This window comes from Oncorhynchus masou, chromosome 5 (assembly GCF_036934945.1).
Source record: "Oncorhynchus masou masou isolate Uvic2021 chromosome 5, UVic_Omas_1.1, whole genome shotgun sequence".
NCBI classification, from domain to species: domain Eukaryota; kingdom Metazoa; phylum Chordata; class Actinopteri; order Salmoniformes; family Salmonidae; genus Oncorhynchus; species Oncorhynchus masou.
The window spans coordinates 12,953,540-12,971,567 of record NC_088216.1 but is presented as its reverse complement, the minus strand read 5'-3'; the positions used below and the strand labels follow the sequence as shown (position 1 = coordinate 12,971,567).

At 43.2% G+C, this 18,028-nt stretch overlaps 1 protein-coding gene across 1 annotated transcript; it reads left to right on the top strand.

Annotated features, from left to right (window-relative positions):
* Positions 1 to 2,638: 2,638 nt before the first annotated feature.
* si:dkey-93h22.7 (uncharacterized) lies at positions 2,639 to 17,865 on the top strand. Its single transcript, XM_064957167.1, has 13 exons — positions 2,639 to 3,511; positions 3,734 to 3,911; positions 4,660 to 4,835; positions 8,673 to 8,859; positions 9,135 to 9,241; positions 12,276 to 12,293; positions 12,496 to 12,834; positions 13,517 to 13,834; positions 14,560 to 14,661; positions 15,861 to 15,891; positions 15,988 to 16,027; positions 16,273 to 16,338; positions 16,861 to 17,865. The coding sequence occupies exons 1-13, from the start codon at positions 3,436 to 3,438 to the stop codon at positions 16,969 to 16,971; spliced, it is 1,749 nt and encodes a 582-aa protein (XP_064813239.1). The 5' UTR covers positions 2,639 to 3,435; the 3' UTR covers positions 16,972 to 17,865.
* The last annotated feature ends 163 nt before the right edge of the window (positions 17,866 to 18,028 follow it).

The following is an 18,028-nucleotide window of genomic DNA, read 5'->3' as shown; positions in this document are numbered from 1 at the left end:
CAGCTACACCTTTTCCTGTGTGACTCGTCAACTGATATGGCATCGCCTGTCTCTCCGCTTGAAATTCATCAGTGTATCAATGAAATCTGGATAACGAGTCGAATATATTGTTGTATTCAACTCAGGTATAAATATATTGTTATATACAACCCAGGTATAAATATATTGTAATATACAACTCAGGTATAAATATATTGTTATATACAAATCTACAAATCAGGTATAAACATATTGTAATATACAACTCAGGTATAAATATATTGTAATATACAACTCAGGTATAAATATATTGTTATATACAAATCTACAAATCAGGTATAAATATATTGTTATACAACTCAGGTATAAATATATTGTTGTATACAACTCAGGTTTAAACATATTACTATACAACTCAGGTATAAATATATTGTAATATACAACTCAGGTATAAACATATTGTAATATACAACTCAGGTATAAACATATTGTAATATACAACTCAGGTATAAATATATTGTAATATACAACTCAGGTATAAATATATTGTTATATACAACCCAGGTATAAATATATTGTAATATACAGCTCAGGTATAAATATATTGTAATATACAACCCAGGTATAATATATACAACTCAGGTATAAATATAATATACAAATCAGGTATAAATATATTGTAATATACAACTCAGGTATAAATATATTGTAATATACAAATCATGTATAAATATATTGTAATATACAGCTCAGGTATAAATATATTGTAATATACAACCCAGGTATAAATATATTGTAATATACAACCCAGGTATAAATATATTGTAATATACAACTCAGGTATAAATATATTGTAATATACAACTCAGGTATAAATATATTGTAATATACAAATCAGGTATAAACATATTGTAATATACAACTCAGGTATAAACATATTGTAATATACAACTCAGGTATATATTGTAATGTACAACCCAGGTATATATTGTAATGTACAACCCAGGTATATATTGTAATGTACAACCCAGGTATAAATATATAGTATAATGTACAACCCAGGTATATATTGTAATGTACAACCCAGGTATATATTGTAATATACAACCCAGGTATATATTGTAATGTACAACCCCAGGTATATATTGTATATAATGTACAACCCAGGTATATATTGTAATGTACAACCCAGGTATATATTGTAATGTACAACCCAGGTATATATTGTAATGTACAACTCAGGTATATATTGTAATGTACAACCCAGGTATATATTGTAATGTACAACCCAGGTATATATTGTAATGTACAACCCAGGTATATATTGTAATGTACAACCCAGGTATATATTGTAATATACAACCCAGGTATATATTGTAATGTACAACCCAGGTATATATTGTAATGTACAACCCAGGTATATATTGTAATATACAACCCAGGTATATATTGTAATGTACAACCCAGGTATATATTGTAATGTACAACCCAGGTATATATTGTAATGTACAACCCAGGTATATATTGTAATGTACAACCCAGGTATATATTGTAATGTACAACCCAAGTATTTCAGCAGTGCATTGTACAGCACAGTGTAATTCTGAATGGAAGCACTTCCAGTGACTCTCCACGTTGTCCAATTGAAGCACCCTGGCTGATGGAGAATGATGATGTAGTATTTACAGACACATACATATAGTATTTGATTTTAAATTCCAACATAAATTGATGACAATTGATACATTTATGTACATTCATTTTACAGTGTTCAGCAGTTGAAACTATATAGGTAAGCTAAGCACTACTCCATTTTGGTTCAGCAGTTATGAAACTATGTAGGTAAACTAAGCACTACTCCATTTTGGTTCAGCAGTTATGAAACTATATAGGTAAGCTAAGCACTACTCCATTTTGGTTCAGTAGTTATGAAACTATATAGGTAAGCTAAGCACTACTCCATTTTGGTTCAGCAGTTATGAAACTATATAGGTAAACTAAGCACTACTCCATTTTGGTTCAGTAGTTATGAAACTATATAGGTAAGCTAAGCACTACTCCATTTTGGTTCAGCAGTTATGAAACTATATAGGTAAGCTAAGTTTGTAGTACTCAGTCAATTGAAAATGTGCTTAGAGTTTTGACCACGTGACATTTTGATGATCTGTTTAGAGTCTAAGAGTTGTGAAAATGTACCACATACCAAAGTGAAACAAATTGCACCAAAGTGAAGAAAATTAAGACTGTAAATCGTCTTTTCAAATGTTTTATGACTTTTAATGGAAGAATTGTTATCAATACTGAAACAATACAAAATGTAATGCTACATCTCGTGTGTTAATAAAGTTGCGACATTTGAAGCATGTTGTGTTCTTGTGGATCTGCTGTTGGAGAGAGGGGGTATAAGGGAGGGGGACGGTGTATAGTACTATCAGTTCTGTGCACATGTGTGTGTGTGTGTGTGTGTCTGGTGTGTGTGTGTGTGTGTCTGGTGTGTGTGTGTGTCTGCTGGGTGTGTCTGCAGTGTGTGTCTGTGTGTGTGTGTGTGTGTGTGTGTGTGTGTGTGTGTGTGTGTGTGTGTGTGTGTGTGTGTGTGTGTGTGTGTGTGTGTGTGTGTGTGTGTGTGTGTGTGTGTGTGTGTGTGTGTGTGTGTGTGTGTGTGTGTGTGTGTGTGTGTCTGCTGGGTGTGTCTGCAGTGTGTGTCTGGTGTGTGTGTAGTGGGGCGTGTAGGTTACTAGGTCCTAACCTTTCTTTCTGTTATTTTTATCGGCCCCCACATCCTGCTCTCTCTCGCTCTCTCTGTCTCCACCATTCATTCACTCTCACCACCCTCCATAACCACTAACCCCTCCAACCACTATCTGCAGTACACACACACACACACACACACACACACACACACAACAAATGTGAATACATTCAAACCTTTACACACACACACGGATGCAAGTCCATATCTGCTTCTTCAGTCAAAAACAAACTTCCAGTCAAATTGGGTTTTGTGGATACGGAGGAAGGAGAGAAGATGACGACTCTCAAAACAACAGTAGTAGTTTTACTGGGTGAGTCCTGGGTGAGTCCTGGGTGAGTCCTGGGTGAGTCCTGCTGTAGTTGTTATTCTGGAGAGAAGATGACGACTCTCAGAACAACAGTAGTAGTTTTACTGGGTGAGTCCTGGGTGAGTCCTGGGTGAGTCCTGGGTGAGTCCTGGGTGAGTCCTGCTGTAGCTGTTATTCTGGAGAGAAGATGACGACTCTCAAAACAACAGTAGTAGTTTTACTGGGTGAGTCCTGGGTGAGTCCTGCTGTAGCTGTTATTCTGGAGAGAAGATGACGACTCTCAAAACAACAGTAGTAGTTTTACTGGGTGAGTCCTGGGTGAGTCCTGGGTGAGTCCTGGGTGAGTCCTGGGTGAGTCCTGGGTGAGTCCTGCTGTAGCTGTTATTCTGGAGAGAAGATGATTCTTTTATACAACACCAACAGTCTTTTTTTCTTCTTCTCTGAAGGTTTCTACACCTTCTGCCAGGAGACAAGTAAGTTTTGTGCCATTGTCTAAGGTGTGTGTGTGTGTGTCTGTGTGTGTGTCTGTGTGTGTGTGTGTGTGTGTGTGTGTGTGTGTGTGTGTGTGTGTGTGTGTGTGTGTGTGTGTGTGTGTGTGTGTGTGTGTGTGTGTGTGTGTGTGTGTGTGTGTGTGTGTGTGTGTGTGTGTGTTTCTGAGTGTGTCTGACTGTGTTGTGTACCCCCTGTTCTCCCAGTCCAAGGAGCCTCGGTCCCAGGAGCCTCGGTCCCAGGAGCCTCGGTCCCAGGAGCCTCGGTCCTAGGCAGACCGTTGCTGTACGGCCCCTCAACAGTGCTAGAGAAGACTGTAGAAGAATTCCAGTGTGAAGTTCTGCATTACCCTAAAGAGGAGTCCATCCTCTACCAGCTATTCAGGTGGGTGTTGCTGTAATGTAGGGAATTCAGGGGGAAGCCCTGACCGAGACTCAAACGACTGTCAACCCAAAACCTTAGTTGTTACGCCAAAAGATCCTTTTCCGAACCTCTTGACCAGCTTGCTAAGTGTTTGGTTAAGATTGCTACAATATCTACCTCAAGCCGCTAAGTACTGTAGATCTGAAAGGAGGTGTTATGAATATATCAGTAGGCAAGTAGGCTAATCAATCCAATGCAGTGCCTAGGGAGTAGGGTTCTAGGGGTCAATTTGAATCTCACATTAGACAAGACCTTAAAGATGCACAATGCAGAAATGGCTCCTCCATTTCCTGGTTGTTAAGATTCGAATAGTTTGCCTAATTTCAGTTTATGTGACAAAACAAGCATGTGTAGCGTAGAGAATCATTGTACCCTAAACCGCTATGAAATATATTTCTGTATATTTGCTGTTTGAAGCTGGTGTACAAAATTGAAAGTAAAAGATGCAAAAACAAAACTTAAGAACGGGAAGCATAGAAATAGCACACATAGAACAGATCTACCGCTTCTGAGACTGGCTTTTAATGAGGATTGCAGATCTATAACTCACATTTCTATGTGCATTTGGTTGGGTCGCCCTCAAAAAGTTACAAATTGCAGCTTTAAGTTTCTACAGAGCCCTGTCAATATAATGCCATGTAAACAACACAATAAAATATACATTTTACCACTGTTATGAATCCAATCCATTACTGTAATCTGTCCTCAGGGAAGGTGACCGGTCCAAGGCCTTGGGCTTCTACACTGCTCTGTCTGGTGAGATGGCCAATTTCCCTCTGTTCATCACTGCTTCCTACGAGGGCTACATGGTGTGTGTAGCCAGCGTCCAGAACAACACAGTAATACACCCCACTGTCAGTCAAAGACACCACCTCAGAGTAGTCGGTGAGTCGTAGGCCCTGTATTACGTCTGTTTTGTCCTGGAAGAATGGCGCCAGAGGGGATGGCTGCCATTTTACGGGCTCCTAACCAGTTGTGTGTTTTTCGCATTGTTTGTAACTTATTTTGTACATAATGTTGATGCTACTGTCTCTTATGACCGAAAATAGCTCCTGGAAAATAAGAGCAGTGACCTCAAACTGGACAAAGAGGATTTTCTTTAATGAGTCTGAAGCGAAAGATATAATGTTTCTCCCAGACAAGGCTCAAATCCCCTTCATTCGCATGAAGAAAATAAGGAAATACAGGGGGCGGAGATCAGGGTCCGATCAGATCCTTGTGAGAATTTGTCGTTGACCTGCCTCTACCATCTGTTCTATTAGCCAACGGGCAATCACTGGAGAATAAACTGGAAAAGCTCCGTTTGAGACCATCCTACCAATGGGACATTAAAAACTGTAATATATTATGTTTCACTAAGAATGACGACACGGATAATATACAGTTGTCTTGGTTTTCTGCACGTCGGCAGAACAGAACAGCTACATCTGGTAAGACGAGCGGTGGGGGTGTGTGTCTATTTGTCAATAACAGCTGGGGCGCGATGTCTAATATTAAGGTAACCTTAATGTATTGCTGAAGTAGAGTACCACATGATACCACACCATCTACCAAGAGAGTTTTCAGCTATATTTTTCGTAGACGTCTATTTACCACCACAAACTGACGCTGGCTCTAAGACCGAACTCAACGAGCTGTATAAGTCCACTCAGCGAGCTGTATAAGTCCACTCAACGAGCTGTATAAGTCCACTCAGCGAGCTGTATAAGTCCACTCAACGAGCTGTATAAGTCCACTCAACCAGCTGTATATGTCCACTCAGCGAGCTGTATAAGTCCACTCAACCAGCTGTATAAGTCCACTCAACCAGCTGTATATGTCCACTCAGCGAGCTGTATAAGTCCACTCAACCAGCTGTATAAGTCCACTCAGCGAGCTGTATAAGTCCACTCAGCAAGCTGCATAAGTCCACTCAACCAGCTGTATAAGTCCACTCAGCGAGCTGTATAAGTCCACATAACGATCTGTATAAGCCCACTCAACCAGCTGTATAAGTCCACATAACGAGCTGTATAAGTCCACTCTACCAGCTGTATAAGTCCACTCAACCAGCTGTATATGTCCACTCAGCGAGCTGTATAAGTCCACTCAGCGAGCTGTATAAGTCCACTCAGCGAGCTGTATAAGTCCACTCAACCAGCTGTATAAGTCCACTCAACCAGCTGTATAAGTCCACTCAACCAGCTGTATAAGTCCACTCAACCAGCTGTATAAGTCCACTCAGCGAGCTGTATAAGTCCACTCAACCAGCTGTATAAGTCCACTCAACCAGCTGTATAAGTCCACTCAACCAGCTGTATAAGTCCACTCAGCGAGCTGTATAAGTCCACTCAACCAGCTGTATAAGTCCACTCAACCAGCTGTATAAGTCCACTCAACCAGCTGTATAAGTCCACTCAGCGAGCTGTATAAGTCCACTCAACCAGCTGTATAAGTCCACTCAGCGAGCTGTATAAGTCCACTCAACCAGCTGTATAAGTCCAACCAGCTGTATAAGTCCACTCAACCAGCTGTATAAGTCCACTCAACCAGCTGTATAAGTCCACTCAGCAGCTGTATAAGTCCACTCAACCAGCTGTATAAGTCCACTCAACCAGCTGTATAAGTCCACTCAACCAGCTGTATAAGTCCACTCAGCGAGCTGTATAAGTCCACTCAACCAGCTGTATAAGTCCACTCAACCAGCTGTATAAGTCCACTCAACCAGCTCAGCGAGCTGTATAAGTCAACCAGCTGTATAAGTCCACTCAGCGAGCTGTATAAGTCCACTCAACCAGCTGTATAAGTCAACCAGCTGTATAAGTCCACTCAGCGAGCTGTATAAGTCCACTCAACCAGCTGTATAAGTCCACTCAACCAGCTGTATAAGTCCACTCAGCGAGCTGTATAAGTCCACTCAACGAGCTGTATAAGTCCACTCAACCAGCTGTATAAGTCCACTCAACCAGCTGTATAAGTCCACTCAACCAGCTGTATAAGTCCACTCAACCAGCTGTATAAGTCCACTCAACCAGCTGTATAAGTCTTTAAGGAAAGAAGAAAATGCTCATCCAGAAGTGGCGCTCCTAGTGGCCGGGGACTTTAACAGACAAACTTAAATCCCTTTTACATAATTTCTGCCAGCATGTCACATGTGCAACCAGAGGGAAAACAACTCTAGACCACAGACTGTCCTCAATAGGCTGAGAGAGGCTGGACTGAGGGCTTGTAGGCCTGTTGTAAGGCAGGTCCTCACCAGACATCACCGGCAACAACATCGCCTATGGGCACAAACCCACCGTCGCTGGACCAGACAGGACTGGCAAAAAGTGCTCTTCACTGACGAGACGCGGTTTTGTCTCCCCAGGGGCGATCGTCGGATTCGTGTTTATTGTCGAAGGAATGAGCATTACACCGAGGCCTGTACTCTGGATTGGGATCGATTTGGAGGTGGAGGGTCCGTCATGGTCTGTGGCGGTGTGTCACAGCATCATCGAACTGAGCTTGTTTTCATTGCATGCAATTTCAACGCTGTGTGTTTCAGGGAAGACATCCTCCTCCCTCATGTGGTACCCTTCCTGCAGGCTCATCCTGACATGACCCTCCAGCATGACAATGCCACCAGCCATACTGCTCGTTCTGTGCATGATTTCCTGCAAGACAGGAATGTCAGTGTTCTGCCATGGCCAGCGAAGAGCCCGGATCTCAATCCCATTGAGCACCTCTGGGACCTGTTGGATCGGAGGGTGAGGGCTAGGGCCATTCCCCCCAGAAATGTCCGGGAACTTGCAGGTGCCTTGGTGGAAGAGTGGGGTAACATCTCACAGCAAGACCTGGAAAATCTGGTGCAGCCCATGAGGAGGAGATGCACTGCAGTATTTAATGCAGCTGGTGGCCACACCAGATACTGACTGTTACTTTTGAGTTTGATTCAGGGACACATTATTCCATTTCTGTTAGTCACATGTCTGTGGAACTTGTTCAGTTTATGTCTCAGTTGTTGAAACTTATGTTCATACAAATATTTACACGTTTAGTTTGCTGGAAATACAGTGATGACATTTCTTTTTTTGCTGCGTTTACAATTTCCTCATAGAACTAGAATGTACTCATAGAACTAGAATGTACTCATAGAACTAAAATGTACTCATAGAACTAAAATGTACTCATAGAACTAGAATGTACTCATAGAACTAGAATGTACTCATAGAACTAAAATGCACTCATAGAACGAGAATGTACTCATAGAACTAGAATGTACTCATAGAACTAGAATGTACTCATAGAACTAGAATGTACTCTTATAACTAGAATGTACTCATAGAACATGAATGTCCTCAGATAAATTAAAATGTACTCATAGAACTAGAATGTCCTCATAGAACTAGAATGTACGCATAGAACTAGAATGTAGTCTTATAACTAGAATGTACTCATAGAACATGAATGTCCTCAGATAAATTAAAATGTACTCATAGAACTAGAATGTCCTCATAGAACTAGAATGTACGCATGGAACTAGAATGTACTCATAGAACTAGAATGTACTCATAGAACTAGAATGTCCTCAGATAAATTAAAATGTCCTCATAGAATTTGAATCTTTATACAATTACAAAGTCTTAATAGAACTAAAATGTTTTCACAGATCTAAAATGCCCTCCTAGAATTAGAACACAACATTATCAGATTCTATGGTGCTACGAATGGTTCTACTGCATGGTTGTATGTGTTCTCCCACAGACCCAGTCAACGGTGCAGAGGTTGTAGTCCAATCAGGGTCTGTGGAGTTCTATGAAGGGAAGCCACTGTCCCTACATTGTAACATCACCAAAGGGACCCACGTCTCCTACCAGTGGCTGGTGGATGGGAAGCCCCTCCCCCTGTCTCCTTTACACAATCAGACACGGGAACAACTCTTCATCTACAGGTACTGTATTGTGGATGGTCTGTTATTACCGGTCTGTCTGGTCTGTCTGTCTTGTGTTTGTCTTTTAGAGATTCATTTGTGCCCACCTGAAGATGCATCTTAGATCAGGGGTGCATTGGATATGCAAACAACTGAAGAGAACTGATATATTTATTGACAAATACACCATTCCAGTCACATAGATCTTTGTCAATTTTTGATTATTTAGCTTCTTATATGTGAACACTCACTGTAAATATTGTTGACAGTATCTGTATTTGTATGCACTACTACAGGATGGTGCCCCAGGACAGCGGGGAGTACGCCTGTGTTGCTACCAACCAACTCAACTTTACCAAGGTCTACTCCTCCAGGAGCACTGCCAAGGTCATCAAGGTCAAAGGTCAGAGGTCAGGGGTCATTTGTATCACATAATTATGGAGTAGGGTGAAGTTGCCCCTAGATGCTGATCTTGAGTCAGTTTTGCATTTTCCACACTAATGCTTAAGGCTTGGGGGAGGGGAAGCTGGTCCTAAATCTGTACCGAGGGTGTACTCATAGAGATAGATAGAGGGCTCTAGTGCCACAAAAAAAAAAACGTTTTAACATGGGCAGCAACATAGAGGGATTTCACCATTTTGAATTAGTCAAGTGGGTGGGACTTCCTCTGGGTTAAGGAAGGATCACATGATTCCATCCTGGTCATCAGGAGGGATCAGCCAATGAATTATCCTCGTGAACAAACATTCCATAACTGCAGGTGACAGTAAATCACCAACCTTGGCTTTACATCTGTTCAAACAACACACTCTAGGTGGCGGTATGCACCATTTCAGTTTGTTTACCAACTCGTAGAATTAGTAGAGGAAGAAAATTGACTACTTCAAAATGGAGATGCTCTCAATGGTGCTGCCCGTGCTCTCACAGATGTCATAATGGGACAGATACAAAGAAGAGTCCTCTATTATTCTTTATGGCAGTGGTTCTCAACTTTCTTGGTTACTGTACCACTAACTGAATGTTGCTCTGCCCGTAGTACCCCTCATGTGCATTTTACCAGCAGGCCTGCGGTCTCATCAGACTTCTCAAGTACCCCCTGTGGGTAGGCCAAGTACCCCCTGTGGGTAGGCCAAGTACCCCCTGTGGGTAGGCCAAGTACCCCCTGTGGGTAGGCCAAGTACCCCCTGATGAAGGGGAGGAGACAGGTTAAAGATGAAGGGGAGGAGAAGTGAAGATGTGGGTAGGCCAGGTTAAAGATGTGGGAAGGGCCAGGTTAAAGATGAAGGGGAGGAGACAGCGGTTAAAGATGACCCCTGGTTGGGAATCACTGATGAAGGGGAAACACCCTGGATCTAGAATCAGGGTGGCATGAGCAGTTAAAGATGAAGTGGGACTGACATGTTAAAGATGAAGGGGACCGAGTCTGTTAATACCTACATGTTTCAAGCAGACCAAAGTCCCTGGGCCAAAGAACGTGAAGGTAACCTTCCTAAATGACGCCGGCCACGTAGCACTCAGTTAGTAGAGCATGGCGCTTGCAACCAGGGTTGTGGATTTGATTTCCAAGGGTGACCAGTACAAAAAAGTAAGCACTCAGTATGTTGCTCTGGATAAGAACCAGGTGAATCCAGGTGAAAGCTGTGATCCCTTATTGATGTCCCTTGTTAAATCCACTTCAATCAGTGTAGATGAAGGGGAGGAGACGGGTTAAAGATGAAGGGGAGGAGACAGGTTAAAGATGAAGGGGAGGAGACAGGTTAAAGATGAAGGGGAGGAGACAGGTTAAAGATGAAGGGGAGGAGACAGGTTAAAGATGAAGGGGAGGAGACAGGTTGAAGATGAAGGAGGAGGAGACAGGTTAAAGATGAAGGGAGGAGACAGGTTAAAGATTAAAGGGGAGGAGACAGGTTAAAGATGAAGGGGAGGAGACAGGTTAAAGATGAAGGGGATGAGACAGGTTAAAGAAGAAGGGGAGGAGTCAGTGGTTAAAGATGAAGGGGAGGAGTCAGGTTAAAGATGAAGGGGAGGAGACAGGTTAAAAATGAAGGGGAAGAGACAGGTTAAAGATGAAGTGGGAGGGACAGGTTAAAGACCCCTTTCTAAAGTTGATGTTTTTATTGAAGAACACATACGCAAAACATTCTGCCCTCTTATTTCCCTTCAGAATGTGTTTACCTAAGTATAGAGGCAGGTAGCCTAGTGGTTAGAGTGTAGAGGAGGCAGGTAGCCTAGTGGTTAGAGTGTAGAGGAGGCAGGTAGCCTAGTGGTTAGAGTGTAGAGGAGGCAGGTAGCCTAGTGGTTAGAGTGTAGAGGAGGCAGGTAGCCTAGTGGTTAGAGTGTAGAGGAGGCAGGTAGCCTAGTGGTTAGAGTGTAGAGGAGGCAGGTAGCCTAGTGGTTAGAGTGTAAAGGAGGCAGGTAAGGTAGCCTAGTGGTTAGAGTGTAGAGGAGGCAGGTAGCCTAGTGGTTAGAGTGTAGAGGAGGCAGGTAACCTAGTGGTTAGAGTGTAGAGGAGGCAGGTATCCTAGTGGTTAGAGTGTAAAGGAGGCAGGTAAGGTAGCCTAGTGGTTAGAGTGTAAAGGAGGCAGGTAGCCTAGTGGTTAGAGTATAGAGGAGGCAGGTAGCCTAGTGGTTAGAGTGTAAAGGAGGCATGTAAGGTAGCCTAGTGGTTAGAGTGTAGAGGAGGCAGGTAGCCTAGTGGTTAGAGTGTAAAGGAGGCAGGTAAGGTAGCCTAGTGGTTAGAGTGTAGAGGAGGCAGGTAGCCTAGTGGTTAGAGTGTAGAGGAGGCAGGTAGCCTAGTGGTTAGAGTGTAGAGGAGGCAGGTAGCCTAGTGGTTAGAGTGTAGAGGAGGCAGGTAGCCTAGTGGTTAGAGTGTAGAGGAGGCAGGTAAGGTAGCCTAGTGGTTAGAGTGTAGAGGAGGCAGGTAGCCTAGTGGTTAGAGTGTAAAGGAGGCAGGTAAGGTAGCCTAGTGGTTAGAGTGTAGAGGAGGCAGGTAGCCTAGTGGTTAGAGTGTAGAGGAGGCAGGTAGCCTAGTGGTTAGAGTGTAGAGGAGGCAGGTAGCCTAGGGGTTAGAGTGTAGAGGAGGCAGGTAACCTACTGGTTAGAGTGTAAAGGAGGCAGGTAAGGTGGCCTAGTGGTTAGAGTGTAGAGGAGGCAGGTAAGGTAGCCTAGTGGTTAGAGTGTTGGGCCAGTAACCGAAAGGTCGCTGGTTTGAATCTCTGAGCCGACTGGGTCAAAAATCTGCCTGTGCCCTTGAGCAAGGCACTTAACCCTAATTGCTCCTGTTAGTTGCTCTGGATAAGAGTGTCTGCTAAAATGTAAAATGCTAGCCAGTATGCACATATCTAAGTCTTACCAAATTGTATTTTTCTCTGTTAGAAAAGAGTTGTTTCCCTGAAGGGAGTTGTTTTCCTCCAAACTGCCCTATCTCTCTTGTCTAGGGCAGGAGTTTTCCCCGGGTAGGTCCAGCGGTCAGGAAAACTCCACACTGCGTATTTCTCAAAGCTCCTGACAGCTGAAATGGATTCTGTCATAAGTCTGTCACATATTCACATTTTGACATTATTTTTGGTGAAGTCAGTGGGTTGTATTCAATCAAACCCTGTATTCAGATGATATCTTGTTCAAAACTCTCTCCATCCATCCTCTCCTCTCTTTCAGAGCTGGTGTCTGAACCAGACTTCCTCTTCCTGGTACTGAAGGAAAGAGGCGGGACCTACTTTGCCCTCGTCACGTGTCAATCACTCAAGGGGACTCCGCCCATCACCTTCTCCCTCTACAGCAAGTCAGAGTTCATTGGCATGGAGACGGTTGACGAGCGATTCGCCACGTTCTCTATTCCAGTGGTTCTAGATCTCCACATGGGCTTTCTACAGTGTCAGGCGCAGAACGGAGACAGGGTGGTGTACGGTCAGTGGACGGCCATGCACATTGGTAAGTCTGTCTGTCTCGCTGTCAGTCTGTCTCTTTGTCCGACAGTCTGTTTCAAGCTAAGGATTTGACCTATAGTTCTGTTCTCAGCACTCAAGACCCACTGGACTTATCACCCACTGGACTTATCACCCACTAGACTTATCACCCACTGGACTTATCACCCACTAGACTTATCACCCACTGGACTTATCACCCACTAGACTTATCACCCACTGGACTTATCACCCACTGGACTTATCACGACTTATCACCCACTGGACTTATCACCCACTGGACTTATCACCCACTAGACTTATGGACTTATCACCCACTAGACATCACCCACTGGACTTATCACCCACTGGACTTATCACCCACTAGACATATCACCCACTGGACTTATCACCCACTGGACTTATCACCCACTAGACTTATCACCCACTGGACTTATCACCCACTGGACTTATCACCCACTAGACTTATCACCCACTGGACTTATCACCCACTAGACTTATCACCCACTAGACTTATCACCCACTGGACTTATCACCCACTAGACATATCACCCACTGGATATCACCCACTGTACTTATAAACTTATCTGGACTTATCACCCATTGAAACCCATCATTTCATGGACTTATGCATCCCAAACTTGGCATCCTTTGGACTTATCTAGACTTATCACCCCCTACAGAGTGAAAATGTTTTTGCTCTGGTCAAAAGTAGTGCACTATGTGGGGAATAGGGTGCCATTTGTGTCGCTGAGTATATCTACCCCCCAGTTCCTGTAGGGGAGCTGTGACGATGCACTACGACACCGACGTGGGAGAAAACTTCTCCATTGTGGGCCTGAGGTTCTACTGTTCCGTGGAGAGGGGAACCTTTCCCCAGTACCGCTGGTTCCTCAACGGAACTATTCTAGAAGGCCGTGGAGAGTTCTACTGGGTGGAGAACCAGCCGGAGCAATCCATTTTGTTGTTATCTGTGGGGAGGAGCAGTGCCGGAACGTACCATTGTGAGGTGTCCGACAGCTTTGATGGCACTGTGGTGATCAGCAGTGAGGCGAGGTACATCGATAAAGAAGGTTTGGTCTGAGACTCTGAGTCTTTGCTTTTTCTTAAATATATTTTGATTGGATAGAGAGAGATAGCTGAAAGAGCAGTGGGCCAGATTCAAACCCATGCTGGCAGCGGTACATTGAGGCCAGATTCAAACCCATGCTGGCAGCGGTACATTGAGGCCAGATTCAAACCCATGCTGGCAGCGGTACATTGAGGCCAGATTCAAACCCATGCTGGCAGCGGTACATTGAGGCCAGATTCAAACCCATGCTGGCAGCGGTACATTGTACAAATGCTCCAGACACAGAGGCTTAGACCACTGGACCATCCCAGGCATGACAGTCCTTGTGTGGGTAGAATGTGTCATGTTAACCTCTCTCCTCTCTCCTCTCTCCTCTCTCCTCTCTCCTCTCTCCTCTCTCCTCTCCATCCCAGGCATGAGGGTCCTTGTGTGGGTAGAATGTGTCATGTTAACCTCTCCTCTCTCCTCTCTCCTCTCTCCTCTCCATCCCAGGCATGAGGGTCCTTGTGTGGGTAGAATGTGTCATGTTAACCTCTCTCCTCACTCCTCTCTCCTCTCTCCTCTCCATCCCAGGCATGAGAGTCCTTGTTTGACTTGGCTGTGTGTGAATCTTACAGACACATGGCTCTACATAAGGTCAATGGGTTGTATGTAGTTCAATCAAAGCCTGTATTTAGATGTTTGAAGTTGTTTTTGTTTGTTTACCTCTTCTTCTTCCTCTGCCAGTGTTGCACCACCTCCCTACCACGGTGGTGGCTGTTGTGTTCGGCTGTTTCCTCTTCCTGGTTACCTTGGTGACCACCTGTTGTTTCATCGGTCTGCTGTACCGTGAGTGTACACTTTACTTATTCTCCTCTCTCTCTTTTCAGTTTGTCTCTCTGTCTCTCTCGTCTCTCTCGCTCCTCTCTCTCTTTTCAGTTTGTCTCTCTGTCTCTCTCGTCTCTCTCGCTCCTCTCTCTCTTTTCAGTTTGTCTCTCTGTCTCTCTCTCTTTTCAGTTTGTCTCTCTGTCTCTCTCTCTTTTCAGTTTGTCTCTCTGTCTCTCACACTCCTCTCTCTCTTTCAGTGTGTCTCTCTGTCTCTCTCTTTTCAGTTTGCCTCGCTGTCTCTCTCTCTTTTCAGTTTGTCTCTCACACTCCTCTCTCTCTTTCAGTTTGTCTCTCTGTCTCTCTCTCTTTCAGTTTGTCTCTGTCTCTCACACTCCTCTCTCTCTTTTCAGTTTGTCTCTCTGTCTCTCTCTTTTCAGTTTGTCTCTCTGTCTCTCTCTCCTCTCTCTTTTCAGTTTGTCTCTCTGTCTCTCTCTCTTTTCAGTTTGTCTCTCTGTCTCTCTCTCTTTTCAGTTTGTCTCTCTGTCTCTCTCTTTTCAGTTTCTCTCTGTCTCTCTGTCTCCTCTCTCTTTTCAGTTTGTGTCTCTGTCTCTGTCTCCTCTCTCTTTTCAGTTTGTCTCTCTGTCTCCTCTCTCTTTTCAGTTTGTGTCTCTGTCTCTGTCTCCTCTCTCTTTTCAGTTTGTCTCTCTGTCTCCTCTCTCTTTTCAGTTTGTCTCTCTGTCTCTCTCTCTTTTCAGTTTGTCTCTCTGTCTCTCTCTTTTCAGTTTCTCTCTGTCTCTCTGTCTCCTCTCTCTTTTCAGTTTGTCTCTCTGTCTTTTCAGTTTTTGTCTCTGTCTCCTCTCTCTTTTCAGTTTGTCTCTCTGTCTCTTTTCAGTTTGTCTCTCTGTCTCTCTCTCTTTTCAGTTTGTCTCTCTGTCTCTCTCTTTTCAGTTTCTCTCTGTCTCTCTGTCTCCTCTCTCTTTTCAGTTTGTGTCTCTGTCTCTGTCTCCTCTCTCTTTTCAGTTTGTCTCTCTGTCTCCTCTCCTCTCTTTTCAGTTTGTGTCTCTGTCTCTGTCTCCTCTCTCTTTTCAGTTTGACTCTCTGTCTCTCTCTTTTCAGTTTGTCTCTCTGTCTCTCTCTCTCTCTTCAGTTTGTGTCTCTGTCTCTGTCTCCTCTCTCTTTTCAGTTTGTCTCTCTAACCCTGTTGCCTGTTTTTCCCACAGAGAAAAGACAGTATCTTGTTGAAAAGTCTCCGTAAGTGAATTTACTTCCCGTAACAACCTCAGCCCTGAGATCTCCCTGTTTCCCAGTGGCCAGATATTCATCCGGGTATTCCTCCATCTCCTACAGGCTGGATCTCAAGCTGGGTCTGGAGATGCACAACATAATGGTGTCTGGTGATGATGATGATGAAAGAGGTTATGGTGGCCGAGAATGATAACAAAGTTATCGTGTGTGTGTGTGTGTGTGTGTGTGTGTGTGTGTGTGTGTGTGTGTGTGTGTGTGTGTGTGTGTGTGTGTGTGTGTGTGTGTGTGTGTGTGTGTGTGGAAAGATAATAAGTACATACTTCACATTCAAGTTCATTTCGAACTTCCCCACAGAGTGTAACATATTCCCCTTTTCTCCCGACGAAGGATGAAGAGGAATACATGGAGGACGACGGAGTGGTGAGAGCAGCCAGGATCGTTGACTCAGATCAGGTAATGTAGCCTCGATCAATCAATCAATCAATCAATCAATCAATCAACTAACTGATCAATCAACTAACTGATCAATAAATCAATCAATCAATCAACTAACTGATCAATCAATCAATCAATCAATCAACTAACTGATTAATCAATCAACTAACTGATCAATCAATCAATTCATCAACTAACTGATCAATCAATCAATTCATCAACTAACTGATCAATCAATCAATTAACCAACTAACTGATCAATCAATCAATCAACTAACTGATCAATCAATCAATCAACTAACTGATCAATCAATCAATTCATCAACTAACTGATCAATCAATCAATTCATCAACTAACTGCTCAATCAATCAATTAATCAACTAACTGATCAATCAATCAATTAATCAACTAACCCATCAATCAATCAATTAATCAATCAACTAACCCATCAATCAATCACTCAATCAATCAACTAACCCATCCATCCACCATGAATCAGTTAACCAATTAATCAATCAATAAATTAACCAATCAATCAGACTGATGTCACTGGTCCACAGGAGGAAGTAGAATCGACAGACGATTGGCTGCAGCTACACCAGGAACTGAAGAACATCTTGGAGGATGAAATTCCAGAAAATAACTTTTGAATTCTACAACCATCTAAAAAGAAGCGATTCCTACACATTCCATCACAAAGCCCTCCCCTACAGAGAGATGAACCCAGAGCAGAGGCCCCTCAGCCAGCTGGTTCTGGGGCTTTGTTCACAAACACAAACAGACCCCACAGAGTCCCAGAACAGCAACACAATTAGACCCAACCAAGTTATGAGGAAGCAAAAAGATAACTATTTGACATACTGGAAATAATCACCCCAAAAACTGAGCAAACTAGAATGCTATTTGGCCCTAAACAGAGAGTACACAGTGCCAGATTGCCTGACCACCGTGACTGACCCAAAATGATGTATAGACTCAGTGAGCATAGCCTTGCTATTGAGAAAGGTAGGCAGGCAGACCTGGCTCTCGAGAGAAGACAGGCTATGTGCTCACTGCCCACAAAATGAGGTGGAAACTGAGCTGCAATTCCTAACCTCCTGCCAAATGTATGACCATATTAGAGACACAGATCCACAAAGAATTAGAAAACAAACTAAACATTGATAACACCCACATCTTCTAGGTGAAATACCAGTGTGTAATCACAGCAGCACGATGTGTGGCCTGTTGCCATGAGAAAAGGGCAGCCAGTGGAGCACAAACAGCATTATAAATACTACCTGTACTTGTGTTCATTTATCTTCCCCTACTATTCGTACTACAACTATTTTTACGTTGCTAAAACATTGTACATAGCTGATAATATAACACTTGAAATGTCTTTTCCAAACCTTTGTGACTGCAATGTTTACTGTTAATTTCTAATAGTTTTTCCGTTAATATTGTTTTGTCTTTTCACTTTTGTTTGTTGTTTATATCACTTGCTTTGGCAATGTGAACACATGTATTCCATGCAAATAAAACCCATTTGAATTGAAACTGAATTAATGAGAGAGAGACAACCGAATACAATGAACTATTAGGGAGGTGTCCATTGCTACAAGACAGACAAATGAAATATATTTTTGTCGAATAAAAGTGGATAGCCAATTATGACTTCTTCTGTCTGCGACGTCACAAAGAGAACCGTATGACCATGTTTATGAC